Source organism: Leiobunum rupestre, chromosome 1 (assembly GCF_980474605.1).
Source record: "Leiobunum rupestre chromosome 1, qqLeiRupe1.1.hap1, whole genome shotgun sequence".
NCBI classification, from domain to species: Eukaryota; Metazoa; Arthropoda; class Arachnida; order Opiliones; family Sclerosomatidae; genus Leiobunum; species Leiobunum rupestre.
This window is the reverse complement of record NC_143384.1, coordinates 52839759-52866496: the sequence shown is the minus strand read 5'-3', so window position 1 is coordinate 52866496 and position 26738 is coordinate 52839759. Positions and strand designations below refer to the sequence as shown.

The 26738-nt window shown below is 38.2% G+C and overlaps 1 protein-coding gene across 1 annotated transcript in view; it reads right to left on the bottom strand.

Annotated features, from left to right (window-relative positions):
* LOC149963234 (uncharacterized) overlaps positions 1–26738 on the bottom strand; it is a 73065-nt gene that overhangs the window by 26329 nt on the left and 19998 nt on the right. The window contains exons 6-16 of the mRNA XM_090165370.1: positions 25713–25820; positions 23284–25046; positions 21981–22274; positions 20151–20471; positions 15965–16174; positions 14143–14248; positions 9858–10621; positions 8716–8800; positions 7641–8609; positions 4053–5012; positions 1153–2322 (exon numbers count right to left, since the gene is read on the bottom strand). Coding sequence (XP_090021496.1) covers positions 1153–2322; positions 4053–5012; positions 7641–8609; positions 8716–8800; positions 9858–10621; positions 14143–14248; positions 15965–16174; positions 20151–20471; positions 21981–22274; positions 23284–25046; positions 25713–25820 — 6750 coding nt within the window. The remainder of the gene's footprint in view (positions 1–1152; positions 2323–4052; positions 5013–7640; positions 8610–8715; positions 8801–9857; positions 10622–14142; positions 14249–15964; positions 16175–20150; positions 20472–21980; positions 22275–23283; positions 25047–25712; positions 25821–26738) is intronic.

The window sequence follows — 26738 nt, the reverse complement described above, 5'->3', positions numbered from 1 at the left end:
CTTCCTTATATTTCCGTGTAGAGGGTCTCGTGTGTTTGTGGGCGAGCTCAACAAGAACAAAAATATGCGATGAATCTAACGTAATCACGTGACTTCTCGTATTTTATATAAAGAGCTATTGAAGTCTCCGAGAACTTCATTAATTTGAAAATTACTTGCATTAAGAGCGCTTGACAGTATATTTTAGTTCATTTTAGCTCCGAAGCCTTGGTTGTTCAAACCGGTTTGTTTACCAAAATAACGGCCGTCGGTTTATCAGACGTAGAGCTAATTGTGCGACGGCATAATCGGCATTTGAGATTCGATGACATCAAATATGACGTCAAATATTACGTAGGGTACAGATGACGAAATATCTGTGCAACAAACTATTAGTGAAGAAATAGAGCTAGTGGCATATTTATGAGTAGTTATGTTACATATGGTGTACACTCCTATCCTCCTAAAATAGAAACCCTTCATAAAGAGGGAAAACAAGATCCCGCAGGGCCGGATTAAAAGTATTGCGGGCCCTCTGCAAAGTAGAATTTAGGGCCCCTAAAAAAATTCCGACCATAGTTTTTGATTGGAAATAATAGGAAAAAAAATTAATCATAACCCCTCGGTGCCATGGCACACTTGGCACATGCCTTAATACTTCCCTGAGATCATGGTGTAAATAAGAAAATTCTAATCTTTACATGAAGATATTCTGAAATATAAGAACCATGAATGGTCACTTTCTTGGACTATACTAGAACTGTTTCGCATCCACCCAACTTAAATATTTTTTCTGAGCTAATTCTTTCGTTAAAATGAGCCCATAGATATTATTTTGAGATAAAATTGAATGGAATATGGGGGTTCATACAACATTTGTAAAATTAATTTCCCTGATATTTCCAGGTTTTCTCCTGGAAATTTCCCTGATATTTCCAGGTGCTAAAGCACCGTATATTTTCGTTTAATCGAAAAAATTATATTTAATTATTGAGGCGCTTCCAGACTCAAACGAATATCCCTGATATATCCAGGTTTTGGTTATATATTTAAAATTTCCCTGATATATCCCTGATTTTTTTTGAAAGAATCTGTTTCACTGATATTTCCAGGTTTTCCAGGTTCTCCAGGTTTGTATGAACCCTGGCCGAAACTAGCAGATTGAAAACTTACGCTTATAGGGAATATACCGTGGAGCAGCTTCGTCCGACGAAGAGGAGCTATCGGAAGTGGTGGTTTCAGAATCAGAATCGTCGCTACTAGTACTGGAAGACGATGGTGGCGCGAAGGTGTTGGACCAGGCGTTCGCGTCCGAATCATCCGAAGATTCCTGCGCTGGAAACAATTCTTTCTTCTCGGGCCAGGTAATCGTCGTTGGAATCACTAAACCCTCTAAATCACTGGTTCCAGCTTGTAAAAAGGATGACCTGGTGGTTTTACGGCCATTGGAAGCTTCGCTATTTGTTGAAAACGTGGTGGACATGGTCGATTCGTGGACGTTTGTTGCCAAATTATTGAACTCTCCGAAGGGTCGATATTGAGGATCGGATTTCTGGGTTTCTTTGGCGCGTTTTTCTAGGCCGCACCTCAGCGAGTGTCCAGCCAAAGTTTTGATATCGCTAAAGCGAACCGAGCAATGAGGACATTTGAAAGTGCCGCCGTAACAAGTACTCAAGTGGATGAATAAATCTTTGGCGTTCTTGTATTTCCGGTTGCAACGGGGACAGTCCATGACGCTTTTGCCGGCAACGTGCGTGGCTTCGTGCACTTTGCGATGAAAGCGACTCTTGAATTGCTGGCGGCACCATCTGCACTCTAGATGCTTGTTGGTGATTTCCCGATGGATCTCTTTGTGGTTATTCAATTCCCGTAGGATGTGAGTTCTGAAGGGGCAATGTCCACACTTCAAGGGTTGTTCGTCCTTGTGTACGAGGCGTCTATGAACAAGGAAAGCCATTAAGAAGGAGAATTTCTGTTGACATTCATCGCAAAAGAATTCTTCGTTTGAGTTTTCCTCGCTGTTTTTGTTCAAGCTATCCTGGCTTGAATCGCCGGTATTATGTGGTTCGTCGATCTCGGCGAATTCAGTAACGATATTCTTGTTAATAATTATCCTATTATCGATCTCGATATTTTCCGCGATAACAATATCATCGTCCTTAATAATGTATTCATTCTCCACAATTTTATCTACGATAGTGTCTTCATCCAGTATAGTATCTCCACGCCACACGATATTTTCAACCTTAACCGTATGGCTTTCGTCTTCGGTAACATTGGACGGCTGAATGTCTTCGGGGTCCTCTCGCTCCGTTTTGATGGTAAAGCTCGAGTTGTCTTTATCTGCAAATTACAATAGTCTTTGAGTAAAGGTGTTAGATGAGGCAACAAATTTAGTACAAAGCTTTATCCAGAGTTGCCCCTGTATTTTCAGATTCAAATTCCCTTCCTTTTCTCTGGCCATTTTTAGATATTTCCCCTGACCTTTTAGATAATTATTAGGACTAAATCGAGATTAGATTAAATTAAAATTAAATCTCTAACTTTGGCTGTACAAAAATTAAAACTTATTAAATCATGATTAAATATTTAAACATGATTATTAGGCCACCGTGTAACCAAGTGATCTTTCCCTCCGATTGTTTAACATCATATTTTACTTTTCTCGAAAGTAAATAAATTTACTTGTATTTTGGTTGTTTTAGGAAAAATTTATTTTATGGCAACGTTTAAGAAATGACCAGACTATTAAGGAACTAAATTATAATCGTGAAATTATTCACATAATTATATTAAAATTACCATTTGTAAAATATTCAATTATAAAATTAAATTCCCTGACTTTTCAATGATTTGTGGCAATCCAGTTATCGATTTGGTTGGTACCAATTTATCGGAATTTATCAAAAAGCATCACACCAATTTACAATTAAAAAGCAGGCCGACTAGCATCAAAGTTATCTTTTCAATGTTACCCGTTAAACAATTTATAATAATACCCAATTAGTGAATTGTGAAGTCAATTAACGGTGGCCGGGTTAAATTGCGGAGGACCTAATTATTATTATTGTGATTAACGATCCCAAATGCTCATTGTAAAGAAAATGTGCAAACAATTTGCGAAATCAAGAAACAGGTTAGGCCGCTCATCGGAGTGTCCAATCAGCACTCTACAAGTTCAACCAGTCTATTTTGTTTCTGAGAAAATTAGTGCACAGCTGCTATAGCCATTATCAATTAAAGTGAAAAAATGAAATCGTGAATATACTGATTTTCAAATGAAACATGCATGTTAGTAATTCCTCACGCTCTCAATGTCAATAGGCCTTTCTATAAAGTAACATTAGCCTTCTTGTTTCGATGTCGCTGCTGCGTCACGGGTCACGTATCGATGACGTTTTACTAAGAAAAACCCTGGACATAAGAGTAAATTGGACGAGGCACCCTGTTTTTAAGCATAAACGTAACTGAACTTTTACGTATTTCGTGACGAATGAGCTACATAAAAACAAGTTCCGCAAGCGTAGCTTATTTTATTGAAAGGCCTATTATGAATAAAGTTACGTTTATTTTTTTGATCGGGTTATTTTATTTTTTTGACAAAGTTTGATTTATTTTAGGATTCAGTTTGATTTATTTTAGGATTCAGTTAGATTTATTTTAGGATTCAGTTAGATTTATTTTAGGATTCAGTTAGATTTATTTTAGGATTCAGTTTGATTTATTTTAGGATTTCTTTTAAGATTAAGTTAGATTTCTTTTAGGATTCAGTTAGATTTCTTTTAGGATTCAGTTAGATTTCTTTTAGGATTCAGTTAGAATCTTTTACGATTCAGTTAGAATCTTTTAGGATTCAGTTAGATTTCTTTTGGGATTAAGTTATTTATTTTAGGATTAAGTTAGATTTCTTTTAAGATTAAGTTAGATTTCTTTTAGGATTCAGTTAGATTTCTTTTGGGATTCAGTTAGATTTCTTTTGGGATTCAGTTAGATTTCTTTTAGGATTCAGTTAGATTTATTTTAGGATTCAGTTAGATTTATGTTTTGATAAAGTATATGTTGGAGTAACGCACCTTTCCTCAGCGACGAACTCGTCCTTATGCAATAGTTGTGATCATCCAGGTTTAGAGACAAGCTCGTTTGGGAGAGTCTCGACGATTCATCTACGTTTTCCACTTCAGCGACGGGATCTTCAATTTCAGCTTTTATAATGGCTAGGGGTACCGAAATTAGTTCATTCGGAGTCTGGGACATGGAGCATTCGGTAGTACGACAGTCACCCCGCTCACAAGACGTAAGTCCAGGTTCTATTTTTAAACGTACTGGCATTTCCCGCGTCGATCCAACGGTCGAAACCGTCTCGGCGACCGCGGTGGAAGTCGTCAGAGAAAATAAATTGCTTATAATCGGGGTAACAATGGGCAAGGTGGTACCTTCGGTTGCAATTGGGGTAGACCAGGACAGAGTGCTACTATCTGATACAACTGGTGTAACCAGGGACCCTGTGGTACTCTCGGACGTAATCGGATAAACCACAGACAAGCTGATGTTTTTGCACATCTCTTCGTGGGTGGCGAACGTCAGTAAGTCGGGAAAGACCAGCGAACAATGGTCGCAACGGTTGAGCATGGAAGTGCAGTGGTTGAAATGGAGGAGGAAGTCCCTCCTACGGATGTACTTGCTGCAAAATCCACACTTGGTGGGCGTGGTGATTTTCTTCTTGTGAGGTTTTTGGGTTTTGTGTCCTCGTAGGGAAGCCGCATCCGAGAAATCGAGTACGCATACCCAGCATGAAAACGCATTATCTAGGGGAGAATCCGAATCTTTGTGCAGCTGTTTGTGATGTCTCAGATAGCGCCTGGAAGCAAATACTAGCAAACATCGGTCGCACTCATATCGTTCCATCTTGCTGTGGCACACATTGAGGTGTCTCTTCAGTTTGTGTTTGGTGTCGGTCCCGAAGTCGCAGAGGCCGCATTTGATGGGTTTGCCCTGGTCCTGAGGGTCGTCGGGATTTTCCACCGGTTGGCTCTCTGAAACGAAAATGTTTTCAAAACATTTACTAATAAGGCACATTTTTAATTTAACTAACTAGAGACAAAACTTTTGACTAAAACCAGATGGCACAGTCCATAATAGCAGCCTCCCCTCTGCCCTTTATTTAGTTTGTCTTTCCTAACAAATAAACAAGCACGAGCTTCCTGATTAACATATGCAATATATTTATATGATTATGCAAGTTATGTTACTAGGAATATGACAGCAAAAATATTTCCTTATCCAGGGTCTTTAAACGCAACGAAATTCTACCAGTTTCCTTATTTCGGGAACTCGATTGTGTCGTTTTCTGGCGGTTCTGAATTTGCAAATAGAACCATCACATTGCGTTACGTTAGTTTAAAAATATCGTAACTAAAAATTTTCGTAATTGTGCCCTCAGCATTTGCGGAAAAGTAAAGGGTCCAAAGTAACGTAAGGGTCCCCAAAGGATATAGCGATCGATATAAATATATCAGGAACCGTGGACGTTAACGTCAGATTTCCAAAATCGGGCCACGAAAAAATCTTTGATTATGAACAAAGGCTTGACACTGGTATAATTAGATAGATGAAACTAATACCGATCAAATGGCGCATCAATTAAATCGTAACCACAGGCCATTGATAAGAAATGGTTGTTGAGCTAGAGCAGCGGAGCATTCATCACCGGGATCATCCTCTTCACCACCGACAAAATCACCAACTGACAGGAATCTATACTTCTACTTGGAATGCTTATCGCGGCAGATTTTCGTCTCAATGTGGCTGACGGTTTTTTGGACGTCACTATGTTAACTTAACAAACAACTATGTGAGAGGCGGGGCCAAAGCCGTCAGAGTGATCTTACCACACGCGATACGGCAGGATAAGCATTCCAAGTGGAGGTATGAATTCCTGCCATTGTGAAAAACCGTATCTCTCCTCTCCGGAGGTGAGGCTAAAAAGGATCTATGCTACTGGTGATCGTGATGTTATTAGTGCAATTAAAATAATAATTTAAAATATTGTTATTTCTAAGAGTACTAATGTGAAATCTTAATTTCATCTAGTGCCACCAGCTGGGATCGAACTACTACGGCTATGCCAATTTCCGCAGCTAATTGCAACGGTAGCATTCGCTTTTCTTTCCAAGTTACGTTTTCTACCCCGTCATCTTGCCCCAAATAAAAGCCTTTCCATAAAATATTTCTACGTGCATTCACTTTCTTTCTACATCATCCACCACCAATTTCGCTAAAACTAAACAAAAAGTTGGCTGTACTTCTTGCATTTTCCGGTAAGATTTCCCCAAACATTTTACACGGAGTTCCGGTTAGGCTTAGTGACTTTGGAGTTCAAGCTGATTTTAATTTATTTTCGATACTAATGATATAAATTATTATCGCAATAACTCTGTGAAAGTATTGTTAGTTCTTAGATATTTATTAGCTAGTATTTTATAATAAACAACAATCTTTACGTGAAACACTACTGTGGCTGTCAACGAAATGTTAAGCCTTAGTTCACAATAAACTGTTAACCCTCATCGAAACCATACTAAATTTTTCGTTATTTTAAATCCTCTCCTTTTATGATTAGTTAAGTAAACGAAATACTTTTATACTTAAAACATTTGATATAACAAATTTAATTATATCACTTGGGATTAATTCTAATCCACCGTGTTTTGTAAATACACTAGGTAACAGACGACATACCGAGCGAGGGTAAAAAGAAGGAGTAATATATATAACGTTGATCTAAATCATCCTTGCACAAACCGTTTTCCTTCCCACTCTTATCGTAACAAACATTTTATGGAACGTTCTATTGCTTTTTCAAAAGCTAACAGGCAACTTCAAACGGGTGCCGAAATAGTTAACTTAATTTCTAAATTCACTAGGATTGGGTCAATAAATCAAACCGGAGTTTGAAATATCAGAAATCCAGTGGTGGGTATAGAAATCGTATCGAACGAGTAGTTTTTCTGCATTCGGCGACTAAATTTTTACATTAAATTGCTGGAACTTCTCAGCTCTTCACGATGTTGTATTGTCTGGGTGACCTAATCCTAAAAGCCAGGGCGTATCAACGATTTCATTTCGGTTTGAACTGTACGCCGTCTTTTAGACCTATACGCCACTTAAGTTTTGGTACCCCCTTCGATCTATCCTAAGCCCCTACTGCCCCTTTAAATACGCCCTTGCCTCAAAGCTTATTAAAGGCGATAGACGGGAGATTAGTAAAAAGTAACCCCATCAGTTTACTTTAATTTAAGATTATTATATTATACTAATTGTACAAACCACGTTATATTAGACTGACAAAAATAATCATAACATATTTAAAAATCAATAATATAAAGCAGCGGTTGCCAAAAGGTGTTCCGCGTAGCCCTGGGGTTCCATGAATTCGCAGCGCAGCCATCTTTATTTGTGTCAAGAGTCTTTTAAGATAAGTAACAAAAAATTAGTGGATAATTAAGGGTTCCATAGCAAAAAGAAATTGGGAACCGCTTAAATATAGAAGTTAATTAAATTAAAAGATCAGATTTAAATCATTGCTTTTAATCTAGAAACTGGAAACCCTTCGACATGCTTTCCATTTCCTGAGATATTACACTAACAAGTTCCTCACTTACCTAAACTAGGCAACGTGACATGGTTCCTGCTGTCATCATTTTCGAAAAAGTCATTTGTTAGAGACGGAGGTTCCAATTGGTTATTTCCTAACAATTGATTGCCCAAATCGGTCATACACCTAACTTGATGATGGACCGTAGATTCCCTTTGATCATCAGATCTTTCGACAACCGGTACTGTCGTACTGGCTTCCTCATCGTCACAAGTACTAGCTACGACACTTTCAATCGTCTCAGTGATGGCCAACTCTTCAGCCACCGAGAGAATGGATGGTTTGCATATATCCGCGTGAGCCAGCCAAGCGTTAATACCGGAAAACCTTTGACTACAAACGCGACACGGGTACATATCACCCAAAAACAGTCCGGAATTCACCAGCAACTCTTTGCACGTACTTTCGTGGTCAAGCCAGTCTTTGATTTTGGAAAAACTCGTGGCGCAGAGCCTGCATTGATATGGCAAGGCGCCAGAAGTACTTGAAGCCTCGTGGCTGATGCCGTGTACCATTCGAGTGTGAATACGTAGAATTTCTGGGCTGACGAAACTGTCCTGACACATCGAGCAAGGACAAATATTGTCGTCCGGATGATTCGTGTCTCGGTGCAATCGAAAATGGTATTTGGATTTAAATTTCTTCTGGCAGAGGTCGCAGCAGTAAGTGTGACCACGATAAGTGTGACAACGAAGCTTGTCTATCGTGTCCGTGCTATATTCGCAGATGTTGCATTTGAAAGGGTTGGTAATGCCGTGTACGGATACCTGATGGGTGATGTAAGCCAGAGCGGTGGAGAAGTACACGACGCACTCTTCGCAAAAGAAGACGCCCCCGAAGCTATTCGGTAAGGACCACATCTTCAGGAGGGTTCGGCTTTTGGTACCGAGGATTGTTTTCTTCGGCCTTCCTCTTTTCACCTGCTTTTTGCTATTTCCGTTGCTAGTTTGGGAATTGGCTGCCGGCGCTGAGGAAGCTGAAACGAAACCAGAATAGCCTAAGTAACAAATGAAGGGCTGAATGGTGTCTAATTCTATATTCAAATAAAGTAGACACAATGTATAAATTCTAAAGCGACATACCAGCCTCATTAGGAACATTGTTTACGTCATTCCCTTCATCCAGGCGTGGAACGTCAGGTGGCAACGAGGTATTCATACAGACATACTATTGGGGAAACGTTGCATAAATACAAGTAACGTTAAATCTTCGTTGGACTCATAATAAAAAATTTCTACGTGCTGAACGGTAAAGTTTTTAAGTAGTTGGTAGAGAGCCCCGACAAAAATTTTAATTCCTTATATGAAAAATGGGATGACATTTTTGGGTTTGTACGATTACACGTGAGACGAAATTTTAATATATAGGCCAATAAATATACATTTCTCAAATGTAGGATTTTTAAAGGCCAAATTTGATATTAATATACGCATTAACACTTCAAAATACTAAGAAATGAACTACTTCCTTAAATTTTGTACACCAATTACAGCCTTTGGTAGTGCTAAATCTGTAATCGATTACGTAATCACTTTAGTGCAGTCAAAGCTACGGGCTTGTACACCGATTAAAGGATAATCGTCAGCCCCTCGAAATTAACATTTAACTACACGGATTATGCCGATAATCAAATTGGTATTTCAGAAATATACTCACTCAAACTTATAGGACTTTTTTGGATATTTCAAGAAATATCAGGGAAATATAGGATGGGTATTTAATTATAGAATTTACAAGAATTATAGGGCCGCTTAACTGCCTTAGTTTGACTTCTTTTAAAAAGTGTTCGTACAAGAAACACGACTTTAAGATGCGGAAATTTGACTTTGGTTCGATTTGGAAAGATATGCGTTAAACACAGAGTTTTATTAGTTAAATAGTTCAGTTATTTGAATACACCACCTAACAAATTCAGAATTATTTAAGTAAGAAGAAAATTCATACCAAATATTATCTGAAACGATTTTGGTGAGGGGTCCATCATTCGCAAATTTTGCGTATGGGACTTTGAATCTCAAATGATTTTATAATATGATTTTCGTGTTGATTTCGGTTTTTTTTAAATCATTTTATGCTTATTTCGAGATTTTTGAACTAATTTCCGCCGAGATTTAGGGAATTTCAAATTAATTTCAAGATTTATCTAAAATTATTTTGTTGTAGAGTGTACAGGATTTGTACAAACGTCGGACTCCTCTGAAATATAGCAGTTAAAAAAACATACCGGAAGGGACGAGCCAGAATTTGCGTGAGTAACTGAAGGAAAGCCCTCGGTAGAGTCCATTTGCGCTGAACTGAGGCTCTTAGTATAATGAACTGCCATGTGTTTTCTTCTTTCATAGTCACCGAGGAACCTTTCGTTGCAGAAAAAGCTCTTGTCTTTGAGTTCTTGGTCGTGCATTTGCAAGTGGGCCGCGTAGTCCAATATGTCATTCGCTTGGTAACCACAAGTGGGGCATTTTACGTCTCCATCCACTTCCACCTGTCGTTGCGCTAAGCCGTAAGTGCGTCTGGTCTCGTATCGGGGTTTAGTCTGGTATCCGTGGGCTTTCTCCGAACGGTTCATCGTCTGAGAGCTATTAGCCACATCGTGTTTGTGAACGAACCGAAGGTGAAAATTTAAATCACTTTCAAGTTGAAATTGTAGGACACAATGCGAGCAGGAAAATGTTTTCTGGCTGGCCATAAAAAGGTTTGCGGGTAAATTCGGCTGCTTCCATGGCATGGTACGCACAGAATTTAACTCAGACTGTTGAACCTGCAGTTTAAATGTGGCGTTCTGTTGTTTGATTGGTTTCAGTGAGCCAAACAACGTGTTACCGCCGTGAATGCTTTGGTAATGCGAAATGAGGTCATCGCGCTGATGGAAGGTCACACCGCACTCCATACAGCTCTCATCACCCTGTCTCAAGTGAGGACTGTTAGGATGTCCGACCTTTTGAGGATTTGGCGTTATTGCAACATTCCCAGGTGTAAGTTCGTCATTTTCTAAAATCAAAAATTATTATTCAAAAAGTGAAAGTATCAAAGGTTTATTGACACAGAATGAACAATTTCTTGATAGTAGGCTTATGAGAAAAATCAGACACTACATATAATTTCCGGGCCCCCAGCAGGTCTCTAAGTCACCCTAAACTAGCGATACAGGGTGTCCACTATAAAATGAACCAGGGCGAATATCTCAAAATGTGTTTTAGGTACGATTTGGAAATTTTCAAGTCGTATACAAGATATAGAGGGAAACCTACTGCGAAAATGTCGATGACCTTGAACCATGTCTTCAAGGTCATCCAAAAACTAACTCGAGAACCATAAGGGTTAGAAATTTGGTTCCAATTAGACACGTGTTCCACGTGACTTTTTAGGTACAACTAGCCTTGACCTGATCGGATTTAACCAATAGGAAGCCGAGAAATGCTAGATGAAAAACAAGAAGGTGGTTAAGTTGATAACGTGTCGAAAGCGAGTTTCGGGAGCTGATAACTCTAAAGATACTCGTGTTAGAGTACTGCAATTTGCTACACATCCTCATCAGGATTGAGGGTCTTTAGTTTAGAAATTTCAATGACCTTGAACCATGTCTTCAAGGTCATCCAAAAACTAACGCGAGAACCGTAAGTGTAAGTGCGCATTTCTCCCATTTTCATAAATTAGCCGAACCATTTCGCCCTTTTCTCGAATAGTATACATAACTTTACTATTTCTAAAGAAACAACTAACTTTGTACTTACAAAAATAAACTTTAGCGTAAAATAAAATGACATTTGAAAATATTTTTAAATGTTGTTGTCACGACAACCACCATAATGAGTTTGTCTAGAAAATTTCGATGTAACACGAATTGGTTTCGAGTTATGTGTGGTTTCTTTCAATTTTCATTTTAACAACCTTTGTGATTTTGAAAAACAGTTCCTCGACTTCCTATTGGTCAAATTCGATCGAATCAAAACTAATTAGACCTACAATGTGACGTGGAACACCTTTTTATTTGGAATCAACTTTCTAACACTTACGGTTCTCGCGTGAGTTTTTGGATGACCTTGAAGACGTGGTTCAAGGTCATTGAAATTTTTAAACTAAAGACCCTCAGTCCTGGTGAGGATGTGTAGCAAATGTCAGTACTCTAACACGAGTATCTTTAGAGTTATCAGCTCCCGAACATCACTTTCGACACGTTAAGAACTTAACGACCTTGTTTTTCATCTAGCATTTCTCGGCTTCCTATTGGTCAAATCCGATCAGGTCAAGGCTATTTGTACTTAAAACGTCACGTGGAACACGTGTCTAATTGGAACCAAATTTCTAACCCTTACGGTTCTCGAGTTAGTTTCTGGATGACCTTGAAGACATGGTTCAAGGTCATCGACATTTTCGCAGTAGGTTTCCCCCTATATCTTGTATACGACTTGAAAATTTCCAAATCGTACCTAAAACACATTTAGAGATATTCGCCCTGGATCATTTTTAGTGGACACCCTGTATAATCATTAAGGTAACATATTTTCAATAAATCTGAGCAAAAGCACCAACGGCTTCAAAATATTTTGATCTGTTCAAGGGCAGTTTAACATTTGACTTTTTAGAATACTTCCGGACAATAAAAATATCATTTGGTATAGGCCTACAATGTTAACTATTTCCCCTATAGCACATTGGAGTTAGGCCGACGTCGACCAAAGCCCTCAAATGGCTAGGAGGGCCGACCTTCGGTTTTACAGTCGAAATGTCATTCGGAGACTAGGGTCGGCCGACCTTGAAAGGTCAACTCCATGCCGACTAAAAATGTACCTGTTTCCTATTCCAAAACAACGTTGGGCCACAGTCGACCCAATTTCCAAACGTTACTATATACCGATTATAAATGTGATGGTTAACCGACTTCGAAACGTCGTCGGGTTGACTGCATACAATTGCGAATTTCCCACTCAGAAATGACTATAATAATGATTACGCGTTATATAATTAATGATTTACAAATAGAACAGAACAGTGAATTTTTAACAGAGGGCTGTTTTATTTCTAGTTCACGTATCATATACATACAAGTATATATTTCCCGCGATTACAAGAAAAAAAGAAATTGATAGAGACAATGATCAAGATGATTTTCTCCAAAACTAAATTTTTTAAACAACTTTAAGGTATTAAACTATTTAAAACCACTTGTTAAAAAAAGTTAGATAAGCTATAGGAACATTATCTGCTATCACCATATTTTAAATGTTATGTTTATTTTTCAATTAGCTCTGTGGAAAAATTACACACAAATTTAGAAACTTTTACAATTTTGAGAAATTTAAAGCCACAGAACAAATTAATAAACTGAAATCAAGTCTGACTCTGTAGTCTGTACTGCACTGTACAGATGTAATTAATCCACAGAAATAAGTGCAAAATATAAAATAAACTTATATGACCCTATTTTAAATGTTATAAGATAGTGTTCCTATATTTTATAAGAATATATCTTCCTATATTTTATTCGTTTATAAATACATGTGGTATTTAATAGTTTAATACTTTATAGTTGTTAAAAAAATTAGTTTTGAAGATAATCATCTTCAGCATTTTTAAGTTTTAATTTATCAATAAGATGTCATTGTCTCTATCAATTTATTTTTCCAAGTAATCGTTGGAAATATATACTTGTATGTGTATGATACGTCAACTAGAAATAAAACCGCCCCCTTTTGAAAATTCACTGTTCTGTTTTATTTGTAATTCCTGAATTATATGATATTTCATCATTATTATAGTCAGTTTTGAGTCGGAATCACGAAATTTTAAGCAGTCGGCCCGACGACATTTCGGAGTCGGTTAACCCTCACATTTATAGTCGGTATGGAGTCACGTTTTGAAATAGGGCCGACTGTGTAGTAGGAAACTGGTAAATTTTTAGTCGTTCGACCTTAACTCCCCTAGAACATTTCGACTGTAAATACGAAAGTCGGCCGACCAAGCCATTTGAGGGCTTTGGCCGACGTCGGCCCGACTCCTATGTGCTACAGGGGATAATAAAAAAGTTGGTTATTCGAAATATTAGCAACAAAATTAAATGTTTTTTCGCAATGGAGATCCGTTATTTGTATTTAAGGAAGTAAATTATTAATATTTAGTGAATACCCTTTCGTTTGGTGCTTACTTACTATCTGACTTTCGTTCCTCTTATAACTTAATTATAAGAGGTTGGTTCGAATTTTTAAATTTTTTGTACCTATTTTAGACTAACTATTTATATTAATCGTGAAAAGTACAAATTACTTTTAATATTACGGTGGAAGCCGTGGAATATGCCTTCTTGTTTTAATGTTTTTGCCACGTCACGGGTGACGTGTCAATGACGTTTTACTACGAAAAGTCCCGGAAATAAGGGTAAATTCGACGAAGCACCCTGATTTTAAGCATAAACTAAATTTCTACCTGACCAATGAGCTGCTTAAAAACAAGTTCAGCAAGCGTGGATTATTTTATAGAAAGGTCTATTGGACAGAGTTCAGTCGTCAACATACCATCATTATCCGAAGTAATTTCCTTTTTAATTGTTACGTGGTTCAGGCCATTATCTCTCGACGTGGAACCGTCATTTTTAGAATGATCCATTGTTTCAGCACTCTCCTAGAATATCAAGAAAAACGGATTAGAATGAACCGTTATCAGAAAGAAACACAATTATTCACGTGGTCCGAGTTGGTGTATCGGAATTCTTTATAGCATAGAATTTATAGAAGAGAGCCCAATTTGAAACCTTTACGAATTTAAACAAGAAAAATGGTCCTGCTTGGGATCCTGGGGCCCCACAAATGAACTCGAAGATGTACTTCAACCAATCAGCTAAGCTAATACCCAAGGTACCACCTTAAGCCAAAGCCATCCAGCGACTTTTAATGCCATTAATTCAGGTGGCCGGGTTACAATGCGAAGGAGGGTGGTGGCAAGCCCTACATGTCACGGAACCCAACAGCTCTCCACACTTACTATTACCATTAACCTCAACAGGTTTATATAGAAATGGAAAACGAAGAACTGGGGGAAAAACCCCATTAAACAGTGGGGAAAGAACTTACAAACACAACGCGGAAGGAGTAACTCTAAGTTTTCACCCAGTGCCACAAGCTGGGATCGAACCGAGCTCCTCTTGCTGCGAGGCGAAAGCCACTCCGCCACCCCACCTGGGCCTGGGATGGTGCCTTGGGTATTAGCCTAGCCTAGCTGACCCCGGCGCCCTTAAAAACCATTTTAAAATTCCTGTACACTCTGCCTGAAATGATTACCGTAATTGTTATAATAATTTTGTAATATCTGAAATCGTTCACTGGTTACGTAATTTGGGTAATTACGGTAACCACTCAGTAGTTAGTACGTATTATTTAGAGCGCGTGCACAATGGTCATTTAAATAAATAAAATATAACTATATTTTTATTAAATTTTCGGGCGCGAAAATCCGATGAACATTTGCCACTACGCAAATTGAGAAGGGACAGTCTTCAATGGCCAATGGCCAATGGTTTAGGCGATGTCCTCATATCTAAAACCTAATTTAAAAGAGTTCCATATTTATGGCGCAACAACGAGTTTCTGATTTCTAGCACCAAGTTTAGCAGAAACATGGGGTAATATTAATACTAATAACATGTTATGTTTATAACCTGCATTTCAACAAGCTTGAGGACCTTTCAACAGCGAATCAGAGATAATCGGCGTTGGCATAAATAACATTATGAATGACACTTAGTATTGTTTTAATGCTAAATTTATTACAGAACCTTCTTTCGACACTGACTCTCTCGCCCAGCTCTGCCTTGAGCTTGCAACCGATCTGAATACCATTTATAGTCCTTGGCAGTAGCATATTTCACATTGAACATATGTAGAAACTAGGGGTTCTCTGCTGAACTAAACCTTGAATAATCAGCTAGTTAGGCTAATACCCAAGGCACCACCATTAATTCAGGTGGCCGTGTTACAATACGTAGGAGGGTGGTGGCAAGCCCTTCATTCCAGTCGAGCCAACAGCTCCCAACACTAACTATTACCGTTAACCTCTGAAAATCAGTTCGGTGATAATTTGTACAAATTGACATACTGATTTATATTCGTTAGTTATGTTAAAAATAAGTCATAGCGCGTGTTAGCAGAATAATTTTCGTTTCTAGGCCCTTTAAACTAACCTAACCTAACCCCAACCAACGGTACAAAATTGCGTAAAACAAGCACTGCGATTCCGGTTTGCAATTCTTCGCTTGTGTGACGTCATTCAGGGTAGTCGCTTGACGTTATTGGGGTCTATCTGGGGATCTCTTATCCGCAATTGTGGAAAACCCGATGATACCTGAGTGTCCTGGTCATGGCGCTTCACGCGGTTCTTTCGATGCGTTGCGTAATGGCAACGCAGACGCTTTCTCGTGAAGCATTCAAGTCCACACTTGCGACACGGAAAATGACCCTTCTTTGGAGGTGACTTCTTGTTGGCTTGATCTAGCGAGTTGGATACGTTGTCTTTGGAGTCTGTCAGAGTGTCCCATTCAGCATTGCTCGTTCCCTTCATTGCAAAAATAAAGGTGTCAAATCTTAGGAAAATGAACCAACTGTTTTGAAAGGAAATTTTTGTAATCGGTGAATTTTTAGTCGCTTTGTCGATTTCTTTTTTAAAACTCATTTGTGTTGTTAATCTCAGTTACGTCACTGATTTTAACTAACTCTACTAGACACAGTTGCCCGACATACGATATTTATCATATATGCCGAAAAATTTAATATGCACTTTTGTGCCTCACCATAATCAAAATAGGTTGCCTTGAGCGTACGATAATTTTAATATTATTTTTGCGAATAACTCGACTAAGCTTAATAGCTGACGTAATTTCGACCGAATTTTTTTCCAACTTAGCAGTATACAATAACTTTATAAGTCACGTTGCTCATAGATTTATTTCCTTAGAAACCAAATTCTATTAATAATTTTCCAATAAATTGGAAGCAGTTACTGTATCTTTCATCGATAGGTTAGTGCACTATCGGTTTTTTATGCACCTTGTTTGTCAGATTCAGCAGTGGAAAATATCACTGGTACAACAACATTGGGCTGACTAAAGATAAGCTAAATAAATTTATAGTAAAAATAAGAAATTTGTAGTCGATATACAGGGTGTCCACTAAAAAATTAACCAGGGCGAATATCTCAAAAGCTGTTTTAGGTACGATTTTGAAATTTCCAAGTCGTATACAAGATGTAGGGGAAGACCTACTGCGAAAATGTCGATGACCTTGAACCATATGTCTTCAAGGTCGACCAAAAACTAACTCGAGAACCGTAGGTGTTAGAAAGTTGGTTCCAATTAGAAAACTGTTCCAGGTGACTTTTTAAGTACAAATAGCTTTGACCTGATCGAATTTGACCAATAGGAAGCCAAGAAATCCTAGATGAAAAACAAGAAGGTCGATATTTAAGTTGATAACGTGTCGAAAGTGAGGTTCGGGAGCTGATAACTCTAAATATACTCGTGTTAGAGTACTGAAACTTGCTATACAGGGTCTTATTTTTTGCTCGGAAAAGTGTTTTTTTTCAAAAACTATTTATAGTACCGATTTCAAATTTGGAAGGTCAATTCTCTATACCGGGGGACATCAGTTTGAGAAATTTGAGCGTTTTCGGTAATGTTTTTCACCAATTTTGAAAAATTATTTTTCGACCACTAGGTGCGAGATAAAAAATTTCTATTATAAAGTTGTAGGCCGTCATCGAAAACCCTTAAAAATTGTTCACTCGACGAAAAACAATTTATTTATCAGTGAAAATTCGAGCTTGAAAAATGTACAAGTTGGTGAAGCCAAATTACGATTGTTTGAAACGATAATTGAAACCGAATTACCTAATCCAGTTGAAACTTTGGTTAAAAAAACGACCGGATTTAAAAAACACGAGGCTATAGGTCAATCCTAAACATGCATTGGGTATTTAAAGGAAAACTTTGGGAGATTATTATCAGTGTTTGATAATATTTCGAACAATGCCTCGTTATTCAGTAGCTGAGCGTACCGAGATAGTTGCCATTTACTATGGAGAAGCAGCGCAAAACCTTAGAAGAGTGACTGAAATCTTCGCAGAAAGACATCCAAATGGAGCACCATCTGTAAATACAGTAAGACGAGCAATTCACGATTTCAATCAATTTGGTAACTTGCAACCTAGGTTTCGCGGATTGGGTCAACCGGATTTAGACTTCGAGAACAATGTACTCGCGTACTTTGTGGCATATCCTCGTCACAGTTGCGCTAACGCCGCTGCTGATTAGGGTTGTTCTGCAAATCGTGTGTGGAAAATTCTTCGTAAGAATCGCTATCACCCATACAGAGCTACGCTCCACCAAGGACTAATTGACGGAGACCATCAAAGACGTTATGAATTTAGCAACTGGTTACTAAATGCTGTCCAAGAAGATAGACAATTTTTGCGCCATGTTTTGTTCTCCGACGAAGCGTCATTTTCTAGAGATGGGCCCTTTAATCATCAAAACAGCCATCTTTGGTCTGACATCAACCCACATTGGGGTTTTGAATATCATCACCAGGTTCAATTTGAACGGGTCAATGTTTGGGTTGGACTTGTTGGAAACCGTTTGATTGGTCCCTTTTTCCTGCCGACGAACCTCAACGGCCAAAGGTATTTACATTTTCTACAGAACGAACTGAGTGACGCAATCGACGACCTTCCATTGGCTGAAAGACGTCAGTTGTGGTTTCAGCAAGATGGCGCCCCTCCGCATTTTTCCCGGCAAGTAACTGAGCACCTCAACAACGAGTTTCCTGAAAGGTGGATAGGGAGAAATGGTCCAGTGCATTGGCCAGCAAGGTCACCTGACCTAACACCGCTGGATTATTTTCTCTGGGGATTCGTTAAAGCAAAGGTATACGCCACGCCCATTGAAACTAGGGAGGAACTCATTAGACGAATAATCAGTGCTTGCCGAGACGTCACACCAGAAATGGTAGAGAAAGCGTTTGAGAACTTAATTGTCCGCGCACAAACCTGTGTTGCAGCCAATGGTGATATTATTGAAAATGTTTTGTAAAAATTTATGTGAATAAAATATCTGCATTTAAAAACCAAACGTGTACATTTTGTCAAGTGTGAAAACTCTACTACGTTTGTATTAGACTTGTTCCCTTTTCAATTATCGTTTCAAACAATCGTAATTTGGCTCCACCAACTTGTAAATTTTTCAAGCTCGAATTTTCACTGATAAATAAGTTGTTTTTCGTCGAGTGAACAATTTTTAAGGGTTTTCGATGACGGCCTACAACTTTATAATAGAAATTTTTTATCTCGCACCTAGTGGTCGAAAAATAATTTTTCAAAATTGGTGAAAAACATTACCGAAAACGCTCAAATTTCTCAAACTGATGTCCCCCGGTATAGAGAATTGACCTTCCAAATTTGAAATCGGTACTATAAATAGTTTTTGAAAAAAAAAACACTTTTCCGAGCAAAAAAAAAGACCCTGTATATTCTCATCAGGATGGAGGGTCCTTAGTTTAAAAATTTCAATGACCTTGAACCATTTCTTCAAGGTCATCCAAAAACTAACGTGAGAACCGTAAGTGTTAGAAAGTTGGTTCGAATTAGAAAAGTTTTAACTCAAGTGATAAGTAACTCCTATTTCAATTCTGTAGGATAAAGCAAAATGTTGGCGGTCCTTCTTGTTTTATACCCCCCTTTTTACCCCCACTAGTCAGTGACTATTAAAATAAATTAAAATAGGAGGCTCACTAGTCAGGCTGACTATTAACAAATATATCCTTACGTCCAACCCTGTCAGCAGTACGATTATCAGGAGCAGACAAAGCTTGTGGCAATAGGGGTGCAATAGGTGGGGTGGCGGAGTGGTTAGCACTTTCGCCTCGCCGCAAGAGGAGCCGGGTTCAATCCCAGCTGGTGGCTCTGGGTGAAAACTCGGAATTACTCCTTCTGCGTTGAGTTTGCAAGCTCTCCTCACTGGTTTAAGGGGTTTTCCCCCGAGGTCTTAGGTTTTCCCTTCCATAAAAACTTGACGAGGTTAACGGTAATAGTGAGTGTAGGGAGCTGTTGGCGCGAGTGGCATGCAGGGCTTGCCACCACCCTCCTACGCATTGTAGCCCGGACACCTGGGATAATGGCTTTAAAAGTCGCTTGATGACTATAATGACTTAGGCCTAAGGTGGTCCCTTGGGTACTAGCCTAGCTGATTATTATTATAGGCCTTTCTATAAGTAAATTTGGCCTTCTTGTTTTAATGTTCCTGCTGCGTCACGGGTGACGTATCGATGACGTTTTACTACGAACATACCTGCGTATAAGAGTAAATTGGAAGAGGCACCCGTTTTTAAGTATACCCTGAACTGAACTTCTACGTATTTCGTGACGAATGAGCTACATGAAAATAGGTTCAGCCAGCGTAGCTTATTTTATGGAAAGGCCTTTTCGTCATCTCAGGAAACCGATCCTGATCGAAGTGTATGGAATAGCAAATAAATCATACCGTCGGTGGATTCACAGACTCTTGTCGCTGCTGGTGGTTTGGTTGGTGGAACCGCATGTGTGATAACAGCCGGTTTTTCGTGAGGAATTCAATGTCGCAATGCCGACATACGAAACCCAACTGAGTATTAGGAACCTTCTTCCTGAATTCCTTTTGAAACTTCTCTCCGATGGCCTGATAACGGCGCTGGGAAGCTTCGTGCGGAGGCGCCTCCTTCCCAGACAGCACAGCGTCGACTTTCTTCAATAAATTTTCCATGTTGGACACGTTGTCTTCGAGCAGGTTTTTCTGCTTCACGTTAGACGAAGAGACATCCGGAACCTTGATTTTCAAAATAGAGATTTTAAAAGATCGAATAAATGTGGAGATTATTCAATCAAAGGTTCGTGCCCATGGTTGCCCGATTTAAATAGTGATTGAAATAAAGTGATTAATAATAATAATAATCATAATAATCAGCTATGCTAATACCCAATTCATCAAGCGACTTTTGAAGCCATTAATTCAGGTGGCCGGGTTATAATGCGTAGGAGGGTGGTGGCAAGCCCTGCATGCCACGCGATCGAGCCAACAGCTACCTACACTAACTATTACCTATTATACTTCAATGTATTTATGAAATACACAAAAGCGGGTTCTATAGCAACGTGAATTACGTGCCATCAAATTAAATTTACATTTTAATTTGTAATTAAATTTCTTTAAGATTAATTTAAACTTAAGTTTAGATTGCCGTTGTTCTTGAATCATTAATAAAATTGTCAAGAAGAAGATATATAAAACGTTAAAATAAAAAAATTCTGAATTTAAATTTGATATCTAAATTGTCTCATTCATATTTGATCCAATTACAATGTATAAAATTCAACTTTATTCCGATTTGATCGAAACAGAATAGGATTGAAACTGGAGGTTCCTAAATTCCAGTTATTTTGGACATTGGTTCAATCAGGTGAAGTACTAAATTAGTTAACAATCCTCATTTCATACTCAGTAAAAGCTACACTCTGGTATATTACAATGGGAGTTTTCCATAAGTTTACGTAGAAGTTTAGTAAAATTAATACAATAGGAGATAGTCCTACTAAGCTAGCAGAAATTATCCCAGGAAAGGTGCATGCAGCCGTATTTTGCATAATGCCGTAGGTTCCAACGTGGAAAGGCAAGAGTCGGACCACAGACAGTAAAGATAATTTTGGGGGCTAAAATACCCTTCCCGAAATATAATTAACGATAAATAGCAATTAGGGTAAAATATTCAATCCCACTTCCACTATCAATTCTATTTTGGTCCAAATTCATTCTATTTACAGAAGTTATTTTGATATTGAAGATGCAAGTAACATTCAGATGAAATTCGTCCAAACAGAAAATCGCCTCTTCGTGTTCACTGTCTTACCCCATTATCTTAAATTATGTTAGTTATTCCAAATTAACTTCGTAATGTATGTGGCCAAGAAAGGCTTAATGATCTAGCCATGTACTTGGTGATTTTTCTGAAGACATAAGACTTAAATTTTGAAATTGATGAAATTATTGACGGGTGAGATATTAGAAAAACATTTAAAAAAATAGTATGAAATATTTAGACTTGTACATTTTCTTTTAAGTACATTAATTTTTGGATGAAAAATAATGGGCACAGGAATTTTTTTCCCGATTGCCGCCGCTGATTTGTGGGTCTTAATGAATCAAGTGTCAGATCCGACCAATACATTTTTAAAGACGATCACTGGCAATTACATAGATTTAAACGATAATTGTGTGCCTTTACCATATCGCCAAAATTTAAATTATTAGCGTTCAAAAACACTAAAAGGAAATTAATACCTTTGAAGTGTTACTGATACTTTTTCTCTTCTTATCAGCAGGACGTTTCTGTTGGACTAGCTCTCTAGGATCGTCAATATTTTCAAAAGGCAGGTCAGTTACATCGTCGTTATTTCTCATGTTTCCATCCTTTCGGTCATCCGGTACCTCGTCTATGACCAGCCTTGGTTCGTCGGGATCCGAGTCGTCGGACGAGTCTAGGCCAGCAGTGATGTCGCCATAAGCACCTTCCGAAGATAACGCTGACTTTGGTTTGTCTAAGGTTTCGCCCGATTGACCAGCCTCGGTTTTCTCCTATAAAAAGTGGATTCATATTAACGAAAATCTGCAAACAGTGTACAAGAAGAGGTAATGACCTTAAGACCACTTTTCTCATAAAGGTCGTGGCTACTGGCCCAAAACAGGGTTGCAAGTTTTTCAGATTTAAATTAAATGACATTTCTAGGTTTTCCTTGACCATATGTAGAGATTTTTCCTGACTTATTATATGTGAAAACTTTTGAATCTATATTTTAATAAACGTTTTCCATTTGCAACGAAAATTTAATTCCCTAATTTTTGTAAGCATATTCAAATTCCCTGACCTTTGCCGAAATTCCTCATAGATTTTGGACAATATCGCAGACAGTGGCTACGAGTGGTCTATAGTGGCCAATAAAGGAAGAGTGCACGTTCACATATTTATTTAAGAGTAGAAAAATAAATTATCAAATATTTGCAAGCTAGAATGCAAAGTGTGTGTTTTTTTTTATATTTTCCCTCAAAAATATTATGTCCCCTATTTGCTACATTGTCCAGTAAACTCAATATTGCCCAGGCCGAAAATTTACACTATTTTCCATACCATTTTCCACCTGGAAACACTGACCACAATACATATTTTTGAGATTAACAGAAAAATGCAAGCAAAGATCTGTGGTAAAAACTGAAAAAAAAAACCGGAAAAAACCCTTTTCAGGCTTAATTTGGTCATTGCAAATAGGAGATATTAAGAAAAGCCAGAGTAAGAGTGAATATAAGAATATAACTGCTTTTATTATTTAGTTTTTATTGAATTCAGCCACTAGATATGGTAAAAACTATGGAAATACGTTTTTCAAGAGAAAAACAACAAAAAAGTGAAAAAAAAAGTATTTTTTCCACCCGGTTATTTCCTGGTAAAAAACGCGGTTTTCCACCCATGGCAAAATTGTGCCAACCCTGTCACAAATATTGTCTGTGCTTTACTCAAATGACCACTACTTACAATGTTCATTAGAGAAAGTTCGTCTACGCGATTTTCAAAAGGTTCTTGAACACTCACCTCTTGCAAGGTCATAAAGTCGTTCAAATTCGTTGCATCAGTTGTGGAATGAATTTCGTTAGTTTCACGTAAAATGGGATGCAAATTATTGTCCACTATCTGTAATTGTATTTCGTTGTCAACAGCTTCCAAGGGATCTAATTGTTTAGTCGTTAACTTTGAATTAGTGTCACTACTTGTGGAAATGGTTTCGCTGATCTTAACAGTCTTTAAAGGAGAAAAGCTTTCAATGGATTTAACTTCCACAATCATTAATTTCATCTTTTCGCCTTCTTCCACGAAATTCAAACTTTCGCATTTCGTACTAGTCTCTGGAGTGGGACTAGCAGCAGCTTCACTAAAATGAGCAGTAGTTCTCTTGGATTCGTTTTCTTCCACTTCCTGTGGTGTATGACATCCCAAAATGTCCGACTTCGTAATAATCTCTTCCTTTTTCGAAAAACTACTTGTGGATGACCTTTGACTAGCTGGAGCATTAGTAGAATGGGTTGCCGTTATCTCAAATTCTACTTCGCCAAGCTTTGTTTTACTTTGATCATCGCTCGCGGCTGAAACCTTCTTTCTGTTAGACGAATGCTTTCTGTCCATCTCTTTATCGGCGGAATTAGGTTGGCGAAGTTTGATATTACTCGAATGACCAGTTATTTCACATTGTGCTTTCAACAACTTTGCTTTCTCCTTGTCGATTGCATGTACCTCAACCGTTTCAAAATTACCTGGGTCATCTGGATCCTCTACGTCACTAGATTTATTTCCGGTGGAATTGTCTTTGGGACTATCAGGATCTTGGACCAATTGTCCATTTGCAACGTTTACTTCGTGTAGTTTGTCACCATGGGTTTTAAAGTGTTCCACGAAGTCCAACCTTTTGGCCGCTTGAAAGGAGCAGCCGCTGCATTTAAATGGCTCGTTGTCCTCATGTTTTTGTTGGCGATGAGATATAAACTCTACTTCGGTGAAGAATAAGTCACATTCAGAGCACCGGAAATATTCGTCGAGTTCCTCCTTGTCCATTAATGGTACCGTATTTTCCTTCAACGCTTTCCTACTCGAATCGCTTTTCTCGGTGTGCGTATCGAAGTGCAACAGAAATTCCGACCGCCCCAACGCACCGTAAGAGCAACGGCTACATTGAAATGGGACATCGTCTGGGTGTTTATTTTTATAGTGCGTCGCGAAAGCATCTTCATTGAAAAATGTATCACAAAATACACACATAAACGATGACAAGGCACTGGACGATGCTGAGGAAGAACATTCTTTTTCAGACGAAACATTCAAATTGGATAAACGTTCCGTTTCATCCGAATTCTTGGCATTAGAAGAATGTTTCGATCTAGTGGAATGACTAGATTTAGTAGATAAAGGCACCGATTTAGAGGAACGGCCCGAATTAGAAGATAAAGAGCCAGAATTAATAGATGAAGATGACTTAGTAGATGAGTGTCCTGAATTAGAGGAATGGGATGACTTTGTAAATGAGCGTTCTGATTTTGAGGAGGGACCAGATATAGTAGACAAAGGCCTAGATTTAGAAGGATGTCCAGATTGCGAGGTATGGCCTAATTTCGTAAATAAAGGCCACAATTTAGAATGCTGTGATATCGAAGAATTTTTCGCTTCTGATGAATTCTCTACACTAATCGAGAAATTTCCATCTGTGGAAAGTTCAGATTTAGTCGAATGTTCTGTTTTGAACGAACTTTTCGATGGTAGAGTTCCGTCTCTTATCGATGTGTGGTATACGTGGCCAACATCTTTTCCTACAAAATAAGATAAAACGAAAAATTATATTATATTGCCTTCAAAAAGTGTTCGATTTCAACTTTGATAACGTTTCAAGGGCGAATTTATGGAGGGCTTGCGTTTACTTTGACAACGTTAAAAATAAAATAATAAAAAATAATCAGTTAGGCTAATACCCTAGGCACCAACTTAGACTCTAGTCATATAGCGATTTTTAATGCCAGTATTTAAAATAAGCTACGCTTGCTGCGCGTAGCTAATTCGTCACGAAATACGGAGAAGTTCCGTTTATGCTTAAAACAGCGAGCTTCGTCGAATTTTCCCTTATGTCCCGGGCTTTTTGTAGAAACACCTACGACGCAGCAGCAACATCAAAACCAGAAGGTCCATGTTACTTTATTAAAAGGCCTATTTCCGCGTTATAGGAGGGTGGTAGGTCAACAGCTCCCTAGACTTACTATTAGAGAGCCCCTTTAGCCATTGGGGAGATAATTTAAAAAATAATTTAGCTTCAAGTTTTCACGCAGTGGCACAAGCTAATAATCGACACACCTCTTTTAAGTCTAAAGGGGGCTTGAAAAACGTAAGTAACTTTCAGGGCGAAAAAAGTTGGGCACAGTTTAAACCCGACCCGAAATTAAATCCTGGATACGCCATTGCAAAACCTTTAACTCATCGCTTACCCAATCGATGTAATTTCACTACGCTTTTAATATTTGGCCCGAGCTTCGAATCTGCCATTACTGAAGATGACTCAAGACATTTGCTCACATTGTTGACGACTTGGGAAACTACAAAAATTAAAGGAAGTAATAATTTTAGGTTCTTCAATGAAGCGTATTACCAAGGCTGCATTTAGATGCCTAAGAATATGGAAGTATGCATGCATTAGCCTCTGGTACCACACGCACATACTTCGTAGCATAAGATCGTTTGCTTTTTAATCACAAAACCTAAATATAAATGGCGGTCATCTGAGCGAATGAGTGCTACGAAAAAAGGAAAGCAGACGAACTTTCACTGCAAAGTATGCGAGGGTGTTGTTAAAATCTCTGCTTTGCCATTAAACCTATCTTAAAAGTCATGTCTAGACATGGACCAATAATCTAAGGGGACTCACTGTTCATGCTTTAAAAGGCACGCGTTAATACTGGGAATAGGAAAATCACGGTTAATTTTAGTTCCATGTGGACAAACTTGGCGTCGCTGAAGTCGATTTCCGCCGTAGTTTCGTAGAGTAGCTGGAGAGTTCACGTTCAATTTTAACTAAATGGCGCCGCTGTTGTCGGTTAAATGAATAGGCTTAGTAAGTTTTAGACCTTTCATTTTTGAAATTGGTTCTTTAAAAGTTAAAGTAATGGTAATTAACCATTGTGTTAAATAAAAATAGAAACTGGAATCCGTTTTATTTCTAAACTTTAAAAATTAATGAACTAAGCCTAACCTAAGCACCTAGTTTTCTCGCACGCACGGTCTGTAATCCTTCAGATTCACTTTCCCCCACCTACTGCCCTACTTACATATTTTTTATGTTATTTACTTTTGCTATTACATTTTCCCTCTTGAACATTTTTTATACAAATTTAGCTATTTATTGATAGTATTGATTATTTCTAAAAAACAATACGCCCAATGGTTTAACATTTAAAGATCCATTTAATAAAGGTTAATCCCACCTGTCAAATAATCATAAAAATTATGGTTAACTG